The 19,809-nt window shown below is 61.3% G+C and overlaps 3 protein-coding genes across 13 annotated transcripts; 2 read left to right on the top strand and 1 right to left on the bottom strand.

Moving 5' to 3' along the window:
* On the bottom strand, positions 1-17,458 carry OPLAH (5-oxoprolinase, ATP-hydrolysing). 10 transcript variants are annotated; one of them, XM_070464317.1, is made up of 31 exons: positions 17,368-17,458; positions 16,273-16,364; positions 15,670-15,786; positions 11,496-11,883; positions 10,723-11,359; positions 8,843-9,057; positions 8,580-8,771; positions 7,988-8,087; positions 7,790-7,913; positions 7,392-7,587; positions 7,159-7,324; positions 6,940-7,078; positions 6,792-6,859; positions 6,381-6,646; positions 6,183-6,295; positions 5,931-6,101; positions 5,657-5,794; positions 5,438-5,576; positions 5,196-5,308; positions 4,817-4,968; positions 4,094-4,254; positions 3,911-4,012; positions 3,666-3,840; positions 2,023-2,207; positions 1,758-1,904; positions 1,539-1,673; positions 1,225-1,374; positions 960-1,117; positions 724-884; positions 442-539; positions 1-181 (listed from the first exon to the last, which is right to left on the bottom strand). In XM_070464317.1, the coding sequence occupies exons 5-31, from the start codon at positions 11,135-11,137 to the stop codon at positions 35-37; spliced, it is 4,326 nt and encodes a 1,441-aa protein (XP_070320418.1). In that variant the 5' UTR covers positions 11,138-11,359; positions 11,496-11,883; positions 15,670-15,786; positions 16,273-16,364; positions 17,368-17,458; the 3' UTR covers positions 1-34. The 10 variants fall into 10 exon arrangements, with proteins under 10 accessions (XP_070320418.1, XP_070320419.1, XP_070320421.1 ...); XM_070464318.1 differs by having other exon boundaries at positions 11,703-11,883; XM_070464320.1 differs by having other exon boundaries at positions 10,723-11,883; positions 15,627-15,786.
* Positions 9,217-14,162, top strand: LOC139034093 (collagen alpha-2(I) chain-like). Its single transcript, XM_070464447.1, has 4 exons — positions 9,217-9,285; positions 9,415-10,109; positions 10,610-11,024; positions 11,837-14,162. Exons 1-3 carry the CDS (start codon positions 9,217-9,219, stop codon positions 10,674-10,676), a joined length of 831 nt encoding a protein of 276 aa, XP_070320548.1. The 3' UTR covers positions 10,677-11,024; positions 11,837-14,162.
* Positions 17,048-19,402, top strand: EXOSC4 (exosome component 4). 2 transcript variants are annotated; one of them, XM_070464429.1, is made up of 3 exons: positions 17,048-17,412; positions 18,686-18,892; positions 18,994-19,402. In XM_070464429.1, the coding sequence occupies exons 1-3, from the start codon at positions 17,251-17,253 to the stop codon at positions 19,351-19,353; spliced, it is 729 nt and encodes a 242-aa protein (XP_070320530.1). In that variant the 5' UTR covers positions 17,048-17,250; the 3' UTR covers positions 19,354-19,402. The 2 variants fall into 2 exon arrangements, with proteins under 2 accessions (XP_070320530.1, XP_020739535.1); XM_020883876.2 differs by lacking the exon at positions 17,048-17,412 and adding an exon at positions 17,576-17,746.
* The last annotated feature ends 407 nt before the right edge of the window (positions 19,403-19,809 follow it).

The raw sequence follows: 19,809 nt of genomic DNA, 5'->3' as shown, positions 1-19,809 counted from the left end.
TGACTTCAGGGATCTTTATTGTGGGGGCCCTCCTTCACACAGCCTCCTGGGCCCTGCGGTATTCATACACGCTGCCCCGCTCAGGGAAGACTAGGGGCTGCAACGGTGAACCTGGCAGTGGGGTGGGGTCCTCTGGGTCCCCGTAACCCCCACCTCCTGGTGTGTGGAGACAGAACACGTCCTGTGGAGCAGAGGGGCAAGATCAGCCTGGGCCTGGCACTGCCCTGCCTCCCGCTGCCAGCCCATCCCCACCGGGCAGCGCATCCATATCGGTCAGCTTGGACCGCGGAGCCCAGGTCCTCGGCCCCCTATTCTTGCGGGAGCCAAATTAAACTGGGTCTCCGCTTATCTCCGCAATTCCATTCATCCTCTGTGGTCTGAGGGCCACTGGGGGTGGGGGGTGGGGAGTGGGGATGGGACAGGCCAGGCCGCAGTCCCTACCCCGGGGTACACGGGCACCGAGGTCTTCCCACCCAGGTTCACTGTCCGGCCGTCCTTCCGGATGAGTAGGTTTAGGCCCCGGGCACCGGGCTCACCCCCTGCAGGAAGAAGCAAGGTGGGAGTGGCCCAGGAGGCAAGGAAGTGAGAGACATGGGGGGGGGGGGCGGGTAGGGGGTGTTAGTGGGGAAATAGGATAGATAGGACAGGAGGTGGATGGGAAACAGACCCCCTCCCCCGCGGCGACGGGGAGCTGGGGGGGAGGAGGGAGAGGGAACCACTTACCCATCAGGCCATAAGGCTGGAAGGCGCGGCGCTCGGTCAGCACGGACAGCAGCGCCTCCTCGCGGAAAAGCAGCTCACGGATAATGCCATCGCCGCCCCGGAAGCGGCCACGACCCCCGGACCCCAGTCTTAGCTCGAAGCGGCGCAGGATAACTGGGTACCTGCACGGTCCCGAGCTCAGCCCAGCCAGCCCCGCCCCCATTGCCCAGCCCCGCCCCCCCCACCCGCGCCGTCACCTGCTCTCCAGGATCTCGGGGTCGGTGATGCGCGTGTTGGTCATGTGGCTGTGCACTCCGCTGCGCCCGTGCCAACCCGGGCCCGCGCCCGCGCCGCCCGCCACCGTCTCGTAGTAGCCCATGTGGGCGTTGCCCAAGGTCACATTGTTCATGCAGCCCTGGCAGGGGCAAGGGGTCGCTGTGCTGGCTGCCAGTGCAGCCCCTCCCTGCCGCCGGCATCCCTTCCCCGCCTTGTGCCGCACAGAGTCCCCTGGGCCCACCGCACCTGGGAGGCGGCGCAGGCCCCGAAGGCGCCCAGGATGACGTCCACCACGCGCTGCGACGTGAGCACGTTGCCGCCCACCACGGCCGCGTCGGGGGAAGGGTCTAGGATGGAGCCTTTAGGAATCACCACGTGCACAGGCGCCAGGCAGCCCTGGAGGCAGAGGGCGGCTCTCAACAATCGAGGGGGTGGAGGGAGGTACACCACCTGCTCCCTAGGATCAGGCCAACCTTGGGCTGACCTCGCCCGGGCTCACTGAGGGTGACGCGGGCTTGGGGTGGAGCCGCTGTCCCTGCACACAGCACAGCTCAGCGCACCTGGTTGAGTGGAATGTCGCGGCCGACCAAACAGCGAAGACAGTAGATGAGCGCAGACAGCGTGATGGCCCGCGGCGCGTTAAGGTTGCCGAACACCTCCGGCCCTGAGCCGCTGAAATCAAACACTGCGCTACCCTGCCCACGAGAGTGGGGGAAGAGGTCACCAGCCCGGCGGGCGTTCCCATGATGCCCGAGGTGGCACCCCCTCCCAAGACTGACCTGACTCAGGTTGATCTGCACTCGGAGTCGGATGGGGGAGCCGTCGTCCATGTGGTCCTCTGCAGACACCTCCAGGGGCAGGCCCCGGGCCTGCCGGGCAGTTCCAAAGGCCCGAAGCATGTCCCTCACAGCGAGCTCCGCGTTTGCCTGGTGGGGAGTTCACCATCAGCCATGCCCCTTCCAGGTGGGCCAGGTGCCCCCTCGTCCTCTGCCCACCCGCCTGGGGGCGAGCACAGAGCTGCCCGTGCTGCTGCCCCCGGCACACCTGAATGTGGCCCATGTAGGCCTGCACCACATCCAGGCCATACTGCCCGATGAGCTCGCCCACCAGCTGGATGCCCTTCTGGTTGGCCGCCACCTGGGCACGCAGATCCGACAGGTTGTCGTGCAGGTTCCGTGTCCCGCTGCAGCCCGGAATCTTGCCTGGCGCCCGCAGGGCTTCAGTCACCGCTAAATGGATGGGACCACCACTGAGCCACCCGCGAGTCCCAGAGCTGCCTGGTGCCCTGCTCCTCTGCTGGGGCACTGAAGGCTCCACATGTTGGCCCGTCACTGGCTCCCAACTACTCTGCTGACTCTTCCCCCATCGACTGAACCTTCTCCTCACACCCCAGTCCCCCAGGGCACCCTAGGATGGACAGGTAGCTTTGCTGTGACCACACATGGACTGGAGGTAGGGGCAGGGGGCAGGTTACAAGAGCAAACTCTCCCCCCACCTCCATTCCTCCTGCCCTGCCTCCCCACTGGTCCACTCTCCAGCCTTTTCTAGGCCTCCCGCGAAAAGGAAAATCCACTTCCCTTACTTAACCCTCCCACCCAGGGCCCACCACTCGCAGCCACGGCCAATCACTTCAAAAGAGCATCAGCATGGCTGTCTGTCCCCCGACCCCTGGCCTCAGCAGACCTGGACAAAGCCTCCAACCCATGGCAAGCAGTGCAGGTTCGACCCCAAGGACTACTCCATGCCTCAGAAAAGCGCCTCTCCTGAGTCTGGGTCAGGGTCCTCTCTGAGGCTCCCTGGCCACCGGGTCCTCTGCCTGCTCATGTCCCTCAGGGGTCCCTGCCTTCTTCCCCCACCCCACACTGACCAAGGCAGCAGCCAGGCCTCGGCCCCTTTATCTGTGAACACACACCCACAAGCAGCGCATGGTCTGGTCACCCATCACCTGTTCTCACTCTGAGATGCCAGCAGGGCTCTCGCCCCTGGCAGCCTCACACTGGCTGTCCTGCCCCCAGGTCCCACCAAAGCTGCTGCCCCACCTCCTCAGCAACCACAGAGCCAGAACCTCCATCCTACAGCTGTCCAAACTTCATTCCCTCCCCCATGCCCAAATCCCACCAGACCCCAACCCTGACATTCAAGCCACCTTGACTCTTGTCCCCAGCTTGAGGCTCAGCATCCCCCAGGGCAAGTAGAGCCCTCGCCGCTCCCGCCCCCCCCCCCCCCGCCCCGCCCCATGCCCGGCCTGCAGGCCATTCTCGGACCTTCCATGTACTGCACATCTGTAGGGGCTCGCCCGGTGCACCAGCAGACCAGCTCAGGTTGAAGCCCTTTACAGCTGCCCTGCCACCCACTGCCCTGACCCAGGCACAGGGAAACTCTCCAGGAGCCTTGCAGCCCCAGACACAATGCAAACCAATGCATGAATTATAAACAGAAGCAGCTGCCCACCTTGAAGCAGGCTTCTCCCTCTCCTGCACCCTTGGGTGTCCTGGCCAACTCCCCACCCCCAAACCACTGAGGCCTTCCTGGGCCCAGGCACAACTTATCCCAACACCTCTGATTATCTGTGAGAGATACTGTGCAACCACTCTGCGGGGTCACCAGCTGGCTCCCCCAGCCTGGAGGCCGACCTGGGGGGCGGCTGGGCAGGAAGCAGCCAGGTGTGCCAGCCCAGTGCCACTCACCCTCTTCCTGGAAGACTCCCCCCTGCACAAGTTTGAAGGACAGGAAGACCGCGCCCTCCTGCTGCAGGCTGGTGGAGTGGGGGGGCATGGAGCCTGGTGTGATGCCCCCAATGTCTGCATGGTGCCCGCGGCTGGCCACATAGAACACAGGCCGCGTCTGACCCGGCCAAAACACCTAGGGGTGAGACCAATGGTCAGCGGCGCTGGTGGCCCTCCTCCACGGGTCCCTGGGCAGCGCACCTCACCGGTGTGATGACAGTCAGGTCTGGCAGGTGGCTGCCCCCCGCGCTGGGGTGGTTGCTCAGCAGCACATCACCGGGGTGGAGGTCAGCCCCCAACTGCTGGATCTGAAGCCAGGAGACAGGTGCACAGTGGGGAGGGGGCAGGGCTGAGGGGCAGAGGGGGTCAGGGGAAGGGGCCCACCGAACCTGGAACTGCACCGTCTCCTGCATGGCACCCAGGTGCACGGGGATGTGAGGGGCATTGGAGACCAGCCCCCCGTCAGGCCCAAAGAGGGCGCAGGAGAAGTCCAGACGCTCCTTGATGTTGGTAGAGATGGCCGTGCGCTGCAGGATGCGGCCCATCTGCTCTGGGGGCACAGAGTGACCAGATGCCCACTGGCCCCATGCCACCCACAGCCTGGCCTGGGTACAGAGGGGCAGGGCCCACCACCTTCAAGGCCACTGAGTCCTAGACCCAGGACCCAAAGCAGGTGACGGTCTACCTAGACACGTGAGGACATGGCCAGACATCTTGTATGTGCCAAGGGCAGCCCTTCCCTCCTCAGCCCTGCCCAGTGCCCCCATCAACTCCACGCCCTGCTCCTGCAATAAGAACCCAATGTTGGTGGCCCCAACAAGCACCTAGCCTGACTCTAAGCCTGGGTTCCCTGTGCAGAGCCCAGATCACACTGTGCTAGGAGGGGAAAAGCTCCCCCCGTGCCCCAGACCTGCTGGTGCAGCAAGTCCATCCCGGGGTCGGGGCCACACTGCCTGCCCCACCGCTCAGAGGCTCTGCTTTTGCCCTTCCTCCAATTGCACTTTCTCCCTTCACATCCCTGCCACGGACCCCAGCACACACCGCCTGGTGTGCAGACCCCCACCCTGCATCGCAGGGAGCAGGTGGGGGAGCAGGACTATGCAGCCACTCACCAGCAATGCTCATGAAGCGGTGGGAGAAGATGGACAGGTGAATGGGGTCAAGCTGCGCACCCACCATGCTGGCCGTCTCGGCCCCCACGGAGATGCGGATGTCCCCAGTCTCAGTCACCTCTGCCTGGCAGCCTGGCTCCACCAGGATGGTACTGGGGGCAGGGGAGCAGAGGGGCTGGAGGAGCCAGGCCAGACCCCCCCCAACCAGGGACCCCACATGCCCAGGCCAAGGAACATCCCAACCGTGAAGGGACCCCAGAGTCCTCCAGACTCCTGCAGCTGGGGCCAGAAAACCGCCCCCCACCACCACTGCCAGGGCCCCACAGTTCACCATGGGCCTCACCCCACACACCCCCACCCTGGCCAGGCCTCAGCCCACCTGTTGCTGTCAATGATGAGGCAGGGCCCCTGAAGCTTGTGCCCACAGCCCAGCTCTCCCAACAGGTACACGGGGGTCTCCTGGTAGCCCCCCTCAAAGTAGCACTGGGTCATCTGAGGAGGGTGCGGACTGAGTAGGGTTCCAGGCCCAGAGCTCTCCCTGCGTCTCCCCCTCCACACCTGTCCTAGCGTCCCAGTAGCTGTGGGTGGATGGGTGGGTGGGCACAGGCAGGATTGACCAACCTTATCTACCCGGGGAGGCCCACTATGGGCTTTTGGGACATCCTCGAGGCGAAGGCCGCTGCTGCCGGTGCCCCTGACCCGCACGTCGTCCACCACCACTGGCCGCTCGGGAATAATGAAGCCAAACTCCCTCATGTACCTGCATCCCGAGGGGGCTGTCAGGAGTGGCAGCCAGGCCAGCCTGTGCACCCGGGCTCCTGGGAGGCGGAGGTCACATACCTCTCCACAAAGGCCGCCCCAAAGTCACCCGCTCGGGGCGAGCGGGCAGTGGCCGGGTGCTGGTGGGCAGACACCATCAGGGCGCAGTCTGTGCCCTGGTAGCGCAGGTGCAAGAAGCTCTCGGTGCTGATCTGGGACCTGCGATGGTGGCAGGCGGGGTGCTCAGACCGGGGGCCGGGCGGGGGCACCTCCTGCAGTTCTCAGAGCCTGGCCCTCCCCGACTGCCGCTGACAGGACCCCAAGTGAGGTGGCCTAACAGCCCCCAGAGCCCCACCTGGGGAAGCCCTGGGCCCGAAGGGCCTCCACACACTGCTCTTCCAGGCGGCCCAGTCTCTGGTCCAGCTGAGCAAAGGTCTCGGGAGCGTAGGGCAGGGAGCAGGGCTCCTGCGCCTCATGTACCACATCAGCCAGGGCCAGGCCCAGCGCAGACAGCAGTCCACTGTGCCTGCGGAACAAGGACAGCAGAGCGGTGGGTACAGTGTCTCCCAGAGTGGGCCCCGGACCCCCGAGCTACACCCAGACACACCTGTGAATGTGCACAGTGTCCATGCCCAGGGCCCGGGCGATGGCACAAGCATGCTGCCCTCCAGCTCCCCCAAAGCAGGCCAGCACATGGGCCGAGGGGTCATGGCCTCGTGCCTGGGGAACCAGAAGGGGATCAGTGGCCCCCCCTACCTACCTGGCCCCCCACGCCCCCCATAGGCAAGGGCAGTGGCAGGCATACCTGCGTGAGAGCACGGATGGGCCGACACATGGCCTCGTTGGCCACACGCACAAACCCCATGGCCACCTCCTCCAGGCTCAGCGGGGAGGCAGGGCAAGGCCCGTTGGTCAGGAAGCTGTTGACCTCCGTGGCCACAGCCTCCAGGGCCTTTCGGGACGCCTCCGGGGACAGTGGTTGGTCCTCTCCCGGCCCAAAAATGCAGGGGAAGGAGGCAGGCAGCAAGCGACCCAGGACCAGATTAGCATCAGTCACTGTCACGGGGCCCCCTGGGAGGTGTGCACAGTGTGGGGCTGGGGGCTGTAGGTGGGCGCCAGGCGTGTCCAGTGGGGGTGGGGCTGGGGCTGGGGGAGGGGCTGGGCTGTGCGGGAAGGGTCTCACGGAGAGTATGCCGGAGAGCAGGCAGGCGCTTACCTTTTCGGTAGCAGGCGGGGCCGGGATGGGCTCCCGCAGACTCTGGCCCCACCACGAAGAGGCCCGACCTTTGGAGAGGGGACTGGCGTTGGAGGCGGGTTAGGAGGTGGGGCTGGGGGTCCCCGCACAGGTGCGGGATGATGCTGACCTGAAGAAGAGGCGGGAGCCCCCACCCGCTGCCACCGTGTTGATATCCAGCTGGGGGGCCTGGAGGGTGACACCAGCCGTGCTGGCCTCGAAAACGTGCTCAAACTCGCCAGCGTAGCGGCTCACGTCGGTAGACGTGCCTGGGGGTGGGGACACGGAGACCCAGATGCTGCCCGGCCCGGCGACAGAGGCCCAGGACCCCGCCCTCGGGCCCTCATACCTCCCATATCAAAGCCGATGACAGGCTGGCCACCCTCCACCCGGAAGGTGGTGGCTGAGTAACCAACCACGCCCCCAGCAGGGCCGGAGAGGACAGCGCGGGAGCCGCTGAAGGAGTCCATGGGCGCCAGGCCACCGTCCGAGCGCATGAACAGCACCTGCACTTCCTGTGGGCGGGCGGGCGGTGAGGGGAGGGGAGGGGCGGGGCGGGCCGGGGCGGGCCGGGGGTCTCACCTTGAGTTGACCCTGGAAGCCACGGCGGAAGCCCTGTACGTAGCGCTGGATGGTGGGCGTGAGGTAGGCGTCGGCGCAGGCCGTGTGCCCCCGAGGCACTATGCGCACCATGGGCATGGCCTCCGAGGACAGTGACACGTGCGCGAAGCCCAGCTCCCGCGCCAGCGCGCCCACCTGCTGCTCGTGCTGGGCCCACCTAGGAGGGCCGAGTGCCACTGAGACCCGCGCCCCAGGCGCCGCGCCCCCACCCCCCGCCCTCCGCTCCGCCCGCCGGCCCGCGCCCCGCGTCCCCCCCCCCCCCCCCCCCCCCCACCCCCCCCCACCCCCCCCCCCCCGCTCCACCCGCCGGCCCGCGTCCCCGCCCCGCCCCGTGTCCCCGTCCCCCACAGCCCACTCACGTGTACGAGTGCATGAGCACCACGGCCAGGCTGCGGATGCCCCGGGACAGGAGCCCTTCCAACTTCCCTCGCAGGCCCCCCAGGTCCACAGGCTGCTGCACTTCTAGCAGGTCCCCTGTGCAGCCTGCGGGAAAGCCACGGGCCGAGGTCAAAGGCTGTTGGGGCCTGCTGCCCCGCCCCCAGCACTCGGCGCCGTACCTTTCACGGGTGTCCCAGCACCCGGCTCCCCTCGATAGAGCACCACCCGCTCGTCCACTTCCAGCACCTCCTCATACAGCGTCTCGGGCATGGGCACGGCCTGAGGGCGGGCAGAGGCTCAGAGGCGGCCCAGGCCTGAGGGTCCTTGCTGGGGTCCTGCGTGGATGGGGCGATGCAGGCGACGGGATGTGTCCCAGCGGGCCAGTCCACAGCCCCAGGAAACAGTCAGGCGGGATGGTCCCAGGAGACAGACTGGTTGGCCCCAGGAAGGCCCACCCGGGGTGGCTCTGTGCCCCCAGGCATCTGAGTGCTGCCAGCTGTCCGCCCTCACGGAGCTGCTCTGTCCCAGATCCCCACAGAGGAGTGAGGGTCAGTGTCCAGGATGGGGCAGGGCGGAGGACAGGCCCGGACAACACGTGGCCACTCAGGGCCGGGGGGATGCAGCGTCCCACCACGAGTGCCCAGAACCTGCTATTAGCTGTGGCCTTGGGCTGTACTGACCCTTCCAAGGACTGCCCTTCCTGAAGGGCCCGAGCGCCCCAGGGAAAAAGTGCTCTGCGGAGTCGGCCACTGCTGGCGTGGATGAGCTCACCAGGTCAAAGAGGTCCGAGCGGGCCTGGGTGCCCACGTGCAGCAGGTCTCGGAAGCCGCGAGTCACCAGCAGTGCTACCCGCTCTCCCCGCCGTTCCAGCAGCGCATTGGTCGCCACCGTGGTGCCCATGCGGATGCTGGCGATGCGACTGGTGTCCAGCGGCCGGTCCCGTGGCAGCAGCACGCCCCCCTCCTGGAACCACGTGGTCAGCCTTCAGGCCTCTGGCCCCGACACCCCTCCACCCGCCACCCTGCCCTGCCCACCTGCTCCAGGACGCGCCGGATGCCCTCAGTGGGGGCGTCCGCATAGTTGGCAGGGTCTTCCGAAAGCAGCTTTAGGACCCTCACATGCCCCCCTGGGCACTGGGCAAAGACATCTGTGAAGGTGCCTCCTCGGTCGATGGCAAAATGGAAGCGCCCCTCCGGGCCACCCATGGTGATGGGGCTGGAGTCCAGCAGCAACTCCTCAGCAGGCAGTCCTGGGAGAACTGGCCAGAGGCAGTGGGTCAGCAGAGGGGGGCTGGGGGTAATCCACAGGCGGGGAGCACTGAACAGAGCTGGGATAGGGAGAGGATGGGATTCCAGGCCCAGAAGGGGCCCTGGGTGGAGCCAGAGCTGGGCAAGTCCGGCTGGGCCTAATGCCCCCTGTGCCCACTCCCCAGTTCCAGTGCCCAGGGCCTCCTGGGGCTGGACTTTCCGAGGAGGAGGTGCAGCGGGAGCCCTTGGGCTAGGGTTTCTGGACCCTTTAAGCAGGAAGAGGCACGTGCGTTGGGGGCAGGTGAGAGAAGGCCCACTGCCCGAAGGCTCACTGCCCGAAGGCTCGACCTTGGAGCTAGAGGGGACGGGAACCGGGCAGAGCCTGCGCAGACGGCCGGTCGGGGCGGGGGCCGGGAAGTGAGGAGGAGCGCGCGCCGGGGGTGATAGGGGGCAAGGGGTGCGGAGAGGAGAGGGGAGGATCCCCACCTGGCCTGTCGGCTCCGGGTCGCTCGCCGTCCGTTCGGCAGCCTACCCGCGCCCGCCCCCTGCCCGGAAGTGGGACCGCACGACCGGTCCAGGCGCTCGGGGCTCTCCGGTTGCGTCAGGATCTGGCGGCCGGGAGCCGTCCCGAGTACGGCGGGGCGGGGCCGAGCTGGGCCGGGCGGCGGGCGTCTCCATGCCGATCCCCCGCGGAGGCGGCGCTGTGCCGGCGCGGCCCCACCCCGCGGCCCCCTTGGGCTCGGGCCCTGCCCCCGCCACTCCCCCCGGCCCGGAGCTCACTGGGCGTGGACGCCCCGGGAAGCCTCTTCCAGGCGCCCCGGGAGAGGGTAGCAGGCTGCCCAGACGAGCTCGGACCGCGCCCCACCTCACCGCGGTCGCGGGGCCAGGGGAGCCGGGGAGCGACGCGGGAGCCTGGAATTGAGGGCCCCGGCAGCCAGGGGCTCGAGCCCTGGAGAAAGCCCTCACTCCCCACAGGCGCTGTGGGCAGGGGGCCCTCCACACCACCCTCCCTGGCCGACCCTGCGGCACTCGTGCTGATGTCACCAAAGAGCAGGTCAGTCCCGTGACCACGGGGGGATGGCTGCCCTTCCCCGGCGTGTTCCCCTGTGGACTGAAAGCTGCGTGGGTGCCTGCCCAGGTCTGAGGTGGGCTCAAGCTGTAAAGGACTCTAGAAAAAGAACGGTGGGGGATAGGGGGCTTCCCAAGAGCAGCAGCAGGTGAAGGGGGCCCCCTTACCTCAGGGACCAGGCAGAAAGGGGGCCAGACAGGTAGCAACATAGTCCACGCCCTGGTACCTGTCCCACCCCCGGCTTTGCCCTCTCTTGACCCTTGCTGGCCCTTGAAGCTGGTCCCAGGAGGAGAGGGGGAAGTGGGTTGCTTTAAGGGCGCAGGCTCCTGGCTGCAGCGGGGCTCCCCACTGACCTGTGGCCTCTGGCCTCCTCAGTGTCCCCTGTATGTTGGGGATTGAAGGGCAGCCACATGGCTCCCTCCCTTTGGTCTGCCTCTGCTGCACCCCTGAAAGAGCCCCCGCTCCAGCCCCCCCTTCCTCCGCAGCCCCTGTCAGCATCTGGCAGGACACGGCCCAGGGGCGCAAGGGGCCCCCACTTTGCTACACAGTTGAACTGGTGGAGCCGGCGCCCCCGCAGAGTCCCCGGCCCGGCGCGCACCTCTCTCCACATCCTTGAACTTGATGGTTCTGCGCCGGGGCAGCCGGGGGCCGGCGGCCACCTCAGCCAGAAGCGCGGGGCTACAGAAGCTCAGACTGCTGCCCCGATTCCTGAGCACCAGCTTCAGCTCCTGGTTCTCCTGGATGAGCTGCACCAGCCGCCGCAACTCCTCGTTCTCCTGTGCCAGCCGTTGGATCTCCTGCCGCAGGCCCTCGTAGCTGCTGAGGAGGGACATGCCTGGCAGCAGTGGGCAGCAGCGGCTGGCAGGCTGGCCAGGGGGCAGCAGACCCCGCCATTGTGAGGTCAGCGGCTCCCCAGCCCCCACCACAGCCACATTCTGGGGCTTCAGAGCCAGCACCCAGCAGTTCCGAGCACCCTGAACGGGGCACCCCCCAACCTCTGGCCTCTGGCTCATGAGTAGAGGAGCCCAGATCTGCCCCAGACTTGGGAGTCCCTCCCGGAAGCCTCTCCTGGTGAACAGAAGGTCCTGGGTCCCAGCCTGGCATGGTGGTGTTGCAGGACAGGAGCTGAAGGCTTCAGGCGTCCCTCCTCCCCACTGGCCACCAGCCGCTCATGCCAGGTTGTGGGGCTGGGTCTCTGGGCACAGTCCCCGAGGCGGTGGTGGCCAGCACATCATCTGAAGGGGGCAGGAAGGTGGACATTTGAGCTGCGCTGAGGGAGGGGGTGTCTGGCCCAGCAGCAGCAGGAACTGGACCGACCTCAGAGACCCTGGCGGGTCAGAGTTTGGGGGTGTGGGATAAGCCCGCGAGCACCTTAGGGGAAGCACAGGAGGCCCTCCCGTGCAGGTGGCAGGGAGAGTCATTGTCCCATGAAGGACAGGCACCCCAGATGAGGCACCACGTTCAGGGCCACAACCTCAGGAAACAGGGTGGGGCAGGCAGCAGGGAGGCCCCAGCAGACAAGGACGGCAGGTCCTGAGGGCAGGGGAGCCCCCACAAAGGCAACGACTGGGTTTGTACTTGAGAACATATGAAGGCCTTCCTTCCTTCTCCCCATGTGTTTTCTAACGGGATGGTTCTGTGTAGTTGCCATTATTTTGAGTCATTTTTTCCAATATGATGATTTATTTCACGTTGTTTTTTCCTTTTTGCAGGCCTGCTCACTGCAGTTTCCACTTGTTAGCCAGTAGGGCAGAGGAACCTGGGAAAGACGAGATGAGAAGACAAGGCCTTCCCCTCAACACCCATCCTTGGGTCCGGGGGTCACCCTGGGAGGGGCAGGTTCCCACTGGCCCAGGGTGAGACGCCAGGCAGAAGGACTAGCAGCTCCACAGCGCGGCGGAGCAGGCAGACTCTCCTGGACACCGAGCGTGGAGTCAAGGAGGACAGTGGAGGTCTCAGTAAGGAGAAGTTATCTAAGAGTTCAGTCATGTTACCAGAAACATGAAGGCTTAAAACAGCAGCTCTTCCAGCTCTAAGGGCCAGAAATCCAAACTGAGTCCTATGGGCTAAAATAACAGACAGTTCCTTCCGGAGGGTCCTGGGAAGTTTGTTCCTTGCTGTGTCCAGTGGCCAGCACTCCCTGGCTTGAGGCCGCCTCACTCCACAAGTCTGCCACCAAGGTCACCTCTCCTGCTCTTCTGCACCCAAATATCCTTTTGCTGCTACCTTGAAAGGACTCTTGTTTCCATAGGGGCCCCCTGGATACTCCAGCACATGCGCTCCTTCTCAAGACCCTTAGCTTAATCATATCTGCAGAGTTCCTTCTGCCACAGAAGGTGACATTCATGCTCTCTGGGAATCAGGACCCAGCTATCTCGGGGGGTATTTTTCAGCCTATTATGCCGGCTGAATGTGGGGCAGACTTGAAAGTGTTCCCCAGGTGCACCCTGATTCATCAACAAAGGACAGCTCACCACTGGCTCAGGAGCTGAAGCACAACCTTTGCCCAGTTGGTGGCTGAACGCTCCGCTGACTCAGATTTGACTTCTCAGCAGCTGGGCTTGACTGTAAGAAGGGGGAGGTGGGGGGCTGAATAGTGACGTCGGAAGTTGCGCACCATGGAGGAACAGACTCCACAGAACCACTCCCAAAGAGCCCCAAAACTAATGAACTAACAGCAACAGCAACAGCAACAAGGGCAAGTAGGAGCCTGCTGGTCACAGCCCAGAGCTTCTGAAACAGATCAATAACTCTGCCAACTGGCCACTGACCCCTCTTGGGATGGGCCACCACTGAGATGCATCCGTGCTGTCCAGGGGGTCTGGGGCAAGGGCCAGATTCACTGTGAAGTCACGAGGCTCAGGATCCCTCCAGGTCAGGGCCTCAGCAGAGTGTTCACAGGATTGCACACTCTCAAATTTCCAAAAGCATGTCATCACAGGTTAATTCTGTCTCTTCCCACTGCACCCGGCATTGTCATTTCTTCCCCTGCTGTTGGGGACAGGTGGGGGCATGGTGGGCTCTGCTCAGGCAGGCTAAGGCGGGTGCAGCCGCTCCCTGGTGTCGTTAGGGATCACTGTTGTTCTGGTACAGAAGTGGCTCCCAGGAACACAGCCGCCCCTCTGAGCTGTGCATCACCAACATCGGGCTGATGGAGTTGGCTAATGTCTTCAATTCAAAAAACGTCTAAAATGTGGTAACAGGCCATAAGGCCCTGAAATCTTAGGGCTCATATGTAAAAGAAATCTGATAGAGGTTTTCTCAAATTTAACAATTCTGAGAATGTACACAATGTTGATAAAGGTAATATTAGATAATATTAGATAAAGCTACCATCTGGTAGCTCAGATGGTAAAGAATCTGCCTGCAACACAGGAGACCAGGATTCGATCCTTGGGTAAGGAAGATCCCCTGGAGAAGGGAAAGGCTACTCACTCCAGTATTCTAGCCTGGAGAATTCCATGGGGTCACAAAGAGTCTTAACACAACTGAACAACTTTCACTTTCACGTATTCTTGCCTGGAGAATTTCATGGGCAGAGGAGCCTGGCAGGCTACAGCCCATGGGGTTGCAGAGTTGGACGCAACTAAGCAACTAACAAACACAGCTAAAGGGAGATGATTGGATGCCATCATCGACTCAATGGACGTGAGTCTGAGCAAATTCCAGGAGATGGTGAAGGACAGGGAAGCCTGGCCTGCTGCAGTCCATGAGGTTGCAAAGAGCTGGACATGACTTAGTGACTGAACAAGCTAAAGGGGCTGTTACCTGAAAACAACTTTACTCCTAAGCTAGTTATAAAAATAATCTTTGATTAAACATGTTAGAGGGGAGACTAAACTATCCTCTCTCTATATATAGAAGGGGACATCATGAAAGTGTCACCATCTTAAGAGGTCATCAGATTTTGCATCCAAAAAGTACAGGGGAAACGTTAGAGAAATGTATCAGGAAGTTAATTCAGGACATTATGTTTGTTTTTTGTGTTTTGTGATGTTTGTGATATTAGTCAACTTAAAAAATTTGTGTTGAAACCTCCTTGGTGGTTCAGTCAATGGTTAAGAATCCGCCTTCCGAAAAAAAAAAGACTCCACCTTCCAATGCGAGGGAGGCAGGTTGAATCCCTGGTTGGGGAACTAAGGTGCCACGTGCTGCAGGGCAACTAAGCCCTCATGCTGCAAAGACCCAGTGCAGCCAAAAAAACAGTGTTTTGTGTTGGGACTTCTTTTCTCTCTATTCCCTTAATTTTGGATATATGATCTTGTCCTCCTCCTTAAAAAGGGCCCTGAGATGGCTCTCCTTCAGAAGACAGTTGCAAAGTTGCTATGTCTGGGAACCTAGGTTTCAGGAGGGCTCCTGCCATTCCCCAGTGAGAGGGGCTCAAATCTTAACTCTTTGTACAAACAAATGTACTTTATACTGAACCCCTGCTTTTCTCCTAGGAGTCCAGATACATACCAGGAAGAGGGTGCCTATGGCTGTGACCAGCCCCTATGAACGCCCTGAGCCCTGGTCTCCCGTGAGCTTCTCTGGTGGCCAGCATGTCACGCACCATGTTGCAATTTGTTGCTGGGGGAATGGAGAGTGTCTCCTGAGATTTCTCGGGGAGAGGACTCTGGAAGGAGGCACCTGGTTTCCTCTGACTTTGCCCCAACAGGCTTTTCCCTTTGATTTTCATTAACATCCTTTCCCTTGAATCCTGGTCATGAATACAATTCTGTATGCCGAATTCTGTGAGTTCTAGTAAATAACTGAATCCAGGGCCAGGGCTGCTCTTGGGGATCTTCAACACGGCTCCCAAATCTGTATAAGCTTATACCCCTCAAACCTGAATCCACCCAGGTGTGTACGCTGTGACTAGAACACAAAGGCCAGAGAACCAAGGGGTTCTCATTCCTGAGTTGCCCGTACCTTAAACCAGAGGTGCTACTCGGGGCGGGGGAGGACACTTCCACGAGGGGCACAGTAAGGCGTGCACTGATGTGAAAAGAACAGCCACCCCCAGTCACTTTGGGCTCCTTAGGCCCAGAACCAACATTACTCTGATTAGCCTGAGCTGCTAGGGCCAACCATGCAACAGGCGGGGCACACAGGGGCTTCCACCTGCATCAATGGAATACTGCAATCCTGACCTACCCTAGTAAAAATAGAAACAGGAAGTGTCCACAGTGCTGAGAATAAGACCTGTGTGACTCCACCGGTAACCTGCTCAGTCCAGCTGAAGAGCCGAGGTGAGGGCACTGAGCCAAACAGAGGATGACAGCCATGGACCAGGCGCAGTGACAAGGCCTCATGCGGCAGTATTCCAGACCACCTCGGAGGGGTCACTGTGCTTGAGACCTAGGCCCAAGCCCACCACAGCATGTCTGTTCCACCTGCTCTTCCCACAGCTTGACACTGAACTGCTCCTATGGGCGGGGAGGGGGAACCATGTCACCTCCCGTTGAGCCTGGCAGACCTTTGTGACTGCCTTGACCCAGCGTCTGGCAAGAGTAACACTACCTGACTTCTGGAGACTAGGTCTTAGAATGCCATGAATACCCACTTTGTCTTGGGAGGCCGCCTTGGTGCCATGCTTGCGGAAGCCCAGGCTGGATGAAGAGGCCACATGAAGGTGTGCTGTCTCTCACAGCCCAGTTGAGCCCTGCCCAACAGCCAGCACCTGCCACCAAAGACATGAGGAAGGCTTCATGACAATGCTGGTCACCATCTGCAGTGACCACAGACAGGAAAGCCCCAAGTGCACACCACCCTCAGCCCCTGTGAATGTCGCCTCCCTGTGGTCATTGTCACAGCCCTACCGATTTATCCTTCCACGTTCAAACCTGAAGCATGGAATCTGGTTTCTAAGCACTGAAGAGAAGCTGAATAATGCCCTAAGTTTAGTCCTAAGTTGTGTCTGATTCTTACAACACCATGGGCCATAGCCCACCAATGTCCTCTATCCATAAGATTCTCCAGGCAAGAATACTGGAGTGGGTTGCCATTTCCTTCTCCAGGGGATCTTCCCAACCCAGGGATCAAACCCGGGTCTCCTGCACTGCAGGCAGATTCTTTACCAGCTGAGCCACCAGAGAAGCCCAAATAATACAGATGAGGAGGGGAATGAGCTCTCTGATGGTGACCTTGACCACCAAGCAAGAGGTACCTGGAAACAGGAGGCAGCTGTGGAGGAAAACATCTCATCCCTCTTCCTGTGAGCCCCTCTGCAGTTCCAGGGCACTTGACTGACACAAGACGCTGGAATACATCAGGGCAGGAAATGCAAGAGGAATGGCAGTAACCCTCTGAAGGGGGAAGGATTATGTAAACTTCTAACACTTATTCCACGTGGGAGAGGAGGGAGAATGTAACTCCCACACAGCCTCCACTCAGTAAGTCACTGCACTCCGGCTCCATCCCCCAGACCCCAGGACACACATCCACTGCCCACAATGGGATGATTGCTGGGGTACATTCTACTTACTACTTCATACTCGTATCAAGCAAAAAATTAAAGAGTTCCACAGGATTACTTGGACAGATTTGATAAAATATTGAGTTAAATGCATAAGTGTATGAAACAATCCCATTTTAAAAAATAACAGAGTTCCAAAGGCCACTATATAATTGTACAAGTACAATTGCATCTACATGTATCTGTGTGTGACACATGTATTTATGGATGTATTTATTGGATGTAGTTATGAGTGTCGAGAAAAACATGGAACCATTTTTTAAGCTATAGTAGATAGGGGGACGCGTGCAGAGAAACAATGCACATGGAGAACTGAAACTAAAAAATCTGATCTAAAAAAATATGACTATGAGTATGTACAACATAAATATGTCTGCTTTTTAAACGGACAAATGTTAAAACTAAACGGTTAAAAAAAAAAACCCAAGAGAACAGAGCGTGTGTCTCAGCTCGGGAGAATGCCTGCATTTATGACCGCGGAAGAACTTAAGATCAGCAGTGGCGGCTGTCGCCCGCGAACCTCGAGGGAGATGCCAAGGGTCAGGCATAAGTAAAGGCGCGCCAACGGCTCGGGGCTCAGTGGAGAGGCAGAGGGAGAGGCGGCGGCGCGGGTCCCGGCACTGGCCCGGGCCGGCGGCGACCAAGGCGGCGTGGGGCGGGCAGGCCCGGATGGTAGAGGGAGCCGCCCCCACGGCCAAGCCGGGAATAAACGACACGGCGACTCCACGTCCAGCATGCCTCCAGCCCTCCAGCCACAAGCCCATATCCAAAAGGCCGCAAGCGTACCTCCGCGCACCCCACAGCCACAGCTCCTCAAGGACCGGAAATGAGGTTAGTGCCCTCGGGAACTCTGGGAGGCTCGCAGGGCTCCGGAACCGGAAGTTTGAGTCGGTGCCCCGGAAACCGTAGGCCCCAGGAATCGGAAGTAGGGCTTCAGTTCTATAGGGAATTGTAGTTCCGCCGAGCGGCGAAGCGGGGATAGCGCCCGGGCGGCATGGCCGGGCTGGAGCTCCTGTCGGACCAGGGCTACCGAGTGGACGGGCGGCGCGCTGGGGAGCTGCGCAAGATACAGGCGCGGATGGGTGTATTCGCGCAGGCCGACGGTTCGGCCTACATCGAACAGGGCAACACCAAGGCGCTGGCGGTGGTCTACGGGCCTCACGAGGCGAGTGGGCGCGCGCGAGCCGGGCTTCCTCCGGTGGCGGCAGCTGCGGCTGTGCGGGGCTACCAGGCTGAGCAGAGGCCTCGGGGGTGAGGTTGGTGCGCGCCGCCTTGTGGGGCCGCGGCCAAAGTCCTAACAGTGTCCTGCGCGACGGTCCCTGTCTTTCTCCTGCGCCCGCCACTCCCCTTTGTTAACTCCTAAAACCGCCAGGGCCGCTCCCACTCGCTCCCTCACCTCTCAGCTCCACTCCGACGTCACCTCCGGGTGACACCTCACCCCACCCCACTCCAGACCATCTTACCTGCCTGTCAAGTTCCCTCGTTTATATACACACACTTACCTGGTTTCCCGCACTCGCCTCCTCAGACATCAGTTTACCTTATTTCTCACTGTTTGTCTCCTCACTGGAACATAGACTCCGTGAAGACAGAGAGTGTTAATAAAACCGCTTGGGTTTATCACCACTCCAGCGCTGGAGACTTAAGGCCAGAGAGGTAGAAGTAAGCATGGCACGCTTGCAGATCAGAAAGGCTGGTGATGGGGAAGAGGGGGGGTAGTTCCAAATGAGACTGAGGGATTTCTAGGGAAGCAGGAACTCAGAACCTTTGTAAACAGGGAAAAGATTTAGAATTTTTATCTCACGCGTGGTGGGAACCCTCATATAAGGTAAGCAGTATATGTATTGTGTAGAGGAGGTAGAATCAGACTTGATGTATGTAAACAGATTCTCATACAAACGAAGCATGGGTCGGGAGAGGACGAGTCAAGAGGGGAAACAGGGAGGCCTGTCAGGAGAGAGATCCAGGAGTGATGGTGGCTTAGAGCCTGGCCCAATGGCACTCCCTCGGGCTGTGTTCTGCAGGTAAAGTGGTTGCTTGCCGGCATGTTGGAGGTGGAGGGAGGAAGGGCCTGGCTCATGTGTTCTCCCCCACCCTACCCCAGATCCGAGGCTCCCGGGCACGAGCCCTGCCTGACAGGGCCCTGGTGAACTGTCAATACAGTTCTGCAACCTTCAGCACAGGCGAGCGCAAGCGGCGGCCACACGGGGACCGCAAGTCCTGCGAGATGGGTTTGCAGCTGCGTCAGACCTTCGAGGCAGCCATCCTTACACAGCTGCACCCACGCTCCCAGATTGACATCTATGTGCAGGTGAGCAGGCAGCAACCTCAGCCTGGGGAGGGGAAGAGAGTAGAGGAGGGGTTGGGGTTCAGCGGTTTGAAGGACTGATGCCACTGGGGAGGTTCCTGCAGGTGCTGCAGGCAGACGGCGGGACCTACGCAGCTTGTGTGAATGCAGCCACGCTGGCAGTGTTGGACGCGGGGATACCCATGCGCGACTTTGTGTGTGCCTGCTCAGCTGGCTTTGTGGATGGGACAGCCTTGGCAGACCTCAGCCACGTGGAGGAAGCAGCTGGGGGCCCCCAGCTGGCCCTGGCCCTGCTACCAGCCTCAGGCCAGATTGCACTGCTTGAGATGGATGCCAGGCTGCATGAGGACCACCTGGAGCAGGTGCTAGAGGCCGCTGCCCGGGCTTCCCGGGATGTACACACCGTACTGGACCGTGTGGTCCGGCAGCATGTACAAGAGGCCTCTGTCTTGCTGGGGGACTGAGCACATGGCCACCCAGGCCCAGAATAAAACTCAAGCACCTTCCACTGTATTTTTGTCTCTCCCCACTGCACTTCCTTGTCCTTGGATCCTGGCCTGGTGCTGGTTCCAGCAATGACTAAGGGTGCGTCCCCCAGACATGCACTACACACCCCTTGCAGCCTCAGTCCTGCTCACCCTGCTCTCCAGGGTGCCTCAGGTGAGCACCATGAAGAAGGGGGATGTCCCTGGATGAAGCAAGCAGTCTGGGCCAAGAAGGGATTGAGGCAGCTGGGCAGTGTGAGACACAGCCTGGTATAACATGCCACGCCCCGGAACCATGGAGTCTGTCGTTCTCATCCCAACACATTCCAGAGTCCTGAGCACAAGTCCTGAGGGGTGGCTTTGGATATTCACCGTGGTCTGGTGGGGGGCCGTGTCCCACATCCTCTGGATTGTGGCTTGGACTGAAGGGTCTCT

The sequence above is a fragment of the Odocoileus virginianus genome, unplaced genomic scaffold (genome assembly GCF_023699985.2).
Source record: "Odocoileus virginianus isolate 20LAN1187 ecotype Illinois unplaced genomic scaffold, Ovbor_1.2 Unplaced_Contig_23, whole genome shotgun sequence".
NCBI classification, from domain to species: domain Eukaryota; kingdom Metazoa; phylum Chordata; class Mammalia; order Artiodactyla; family Cervidae; genus Odocoileus; species Odocoileus virginianus.
Note: the sequence above shows the minus strand (reverse complement) of the source record. Positions and strands in the feature narration are given on the sequence as shown.

Coding starts and splice junctions, on each gene's coding strand:
- LOC139034093 (XM_070464447.1), top strand. CDS start 9,217: ATGCCCCCTGTGCCCACTCCCCAGTTCCAGTGCCCAGGGCCTCCTGGG. Junction 9,286..9,414: donor CTGGACTTTCCGAGGAGGAG/GTGCAGCGGGAG, acceptor CCTTGGAGCTAG/AGGGGACGGGAACCGGGCAG. Junction 10,110..10,609: donor CTGATGTCACCAAAGAGCAG/GTCAGTCCCGTG, acceptor CTTCCTCCGCAG/CCCCTGTCAGCATCTGGCAG.
- OPLAH (XM_070464320.1), bottom strand. CDS start 11,137: ATGAGCCAGAGGCCAGAGGTTGGGGGGTGCCCCGTTCAGGGTGCTCGG. Junction 7,325..7,391: donor GCTTCCAGGGTCAACTCAAG/GTGAGACCCCCG, acceptor GCCCGCCCACAG/GAAGTGCAGGTGCTGTTCAT. Junction 1,118..1,224: donor GGGCCTGCGCCGCCTCCCAG/GTGCGGTGGGCC, acceptor TGCCCCTGCCAG/GGCTGCATGAACAATGTGAC.
- EXOSC4 (XM_020883876.2), top strand. CDS start 17,576: ATGGCCGGGCTGGAGCTCCTGTCGGACCAGGGCTACCGAGTGGACGGG. Junction 17,747..18,685: donor TGGTCTACGGGCCTCACGAG/GCGAGTGGGCGC, acceptor ACCCTACCCCAG/ATCCGAGGCTCCCGGGCACG. Junction 18,893..18,993: donor AGATTGACATCTATGTGCAG/GTGAGCAGGCAG, acceptor AGGTTCCTGCAG/GTGCTGCAGGCAGACGGCGG.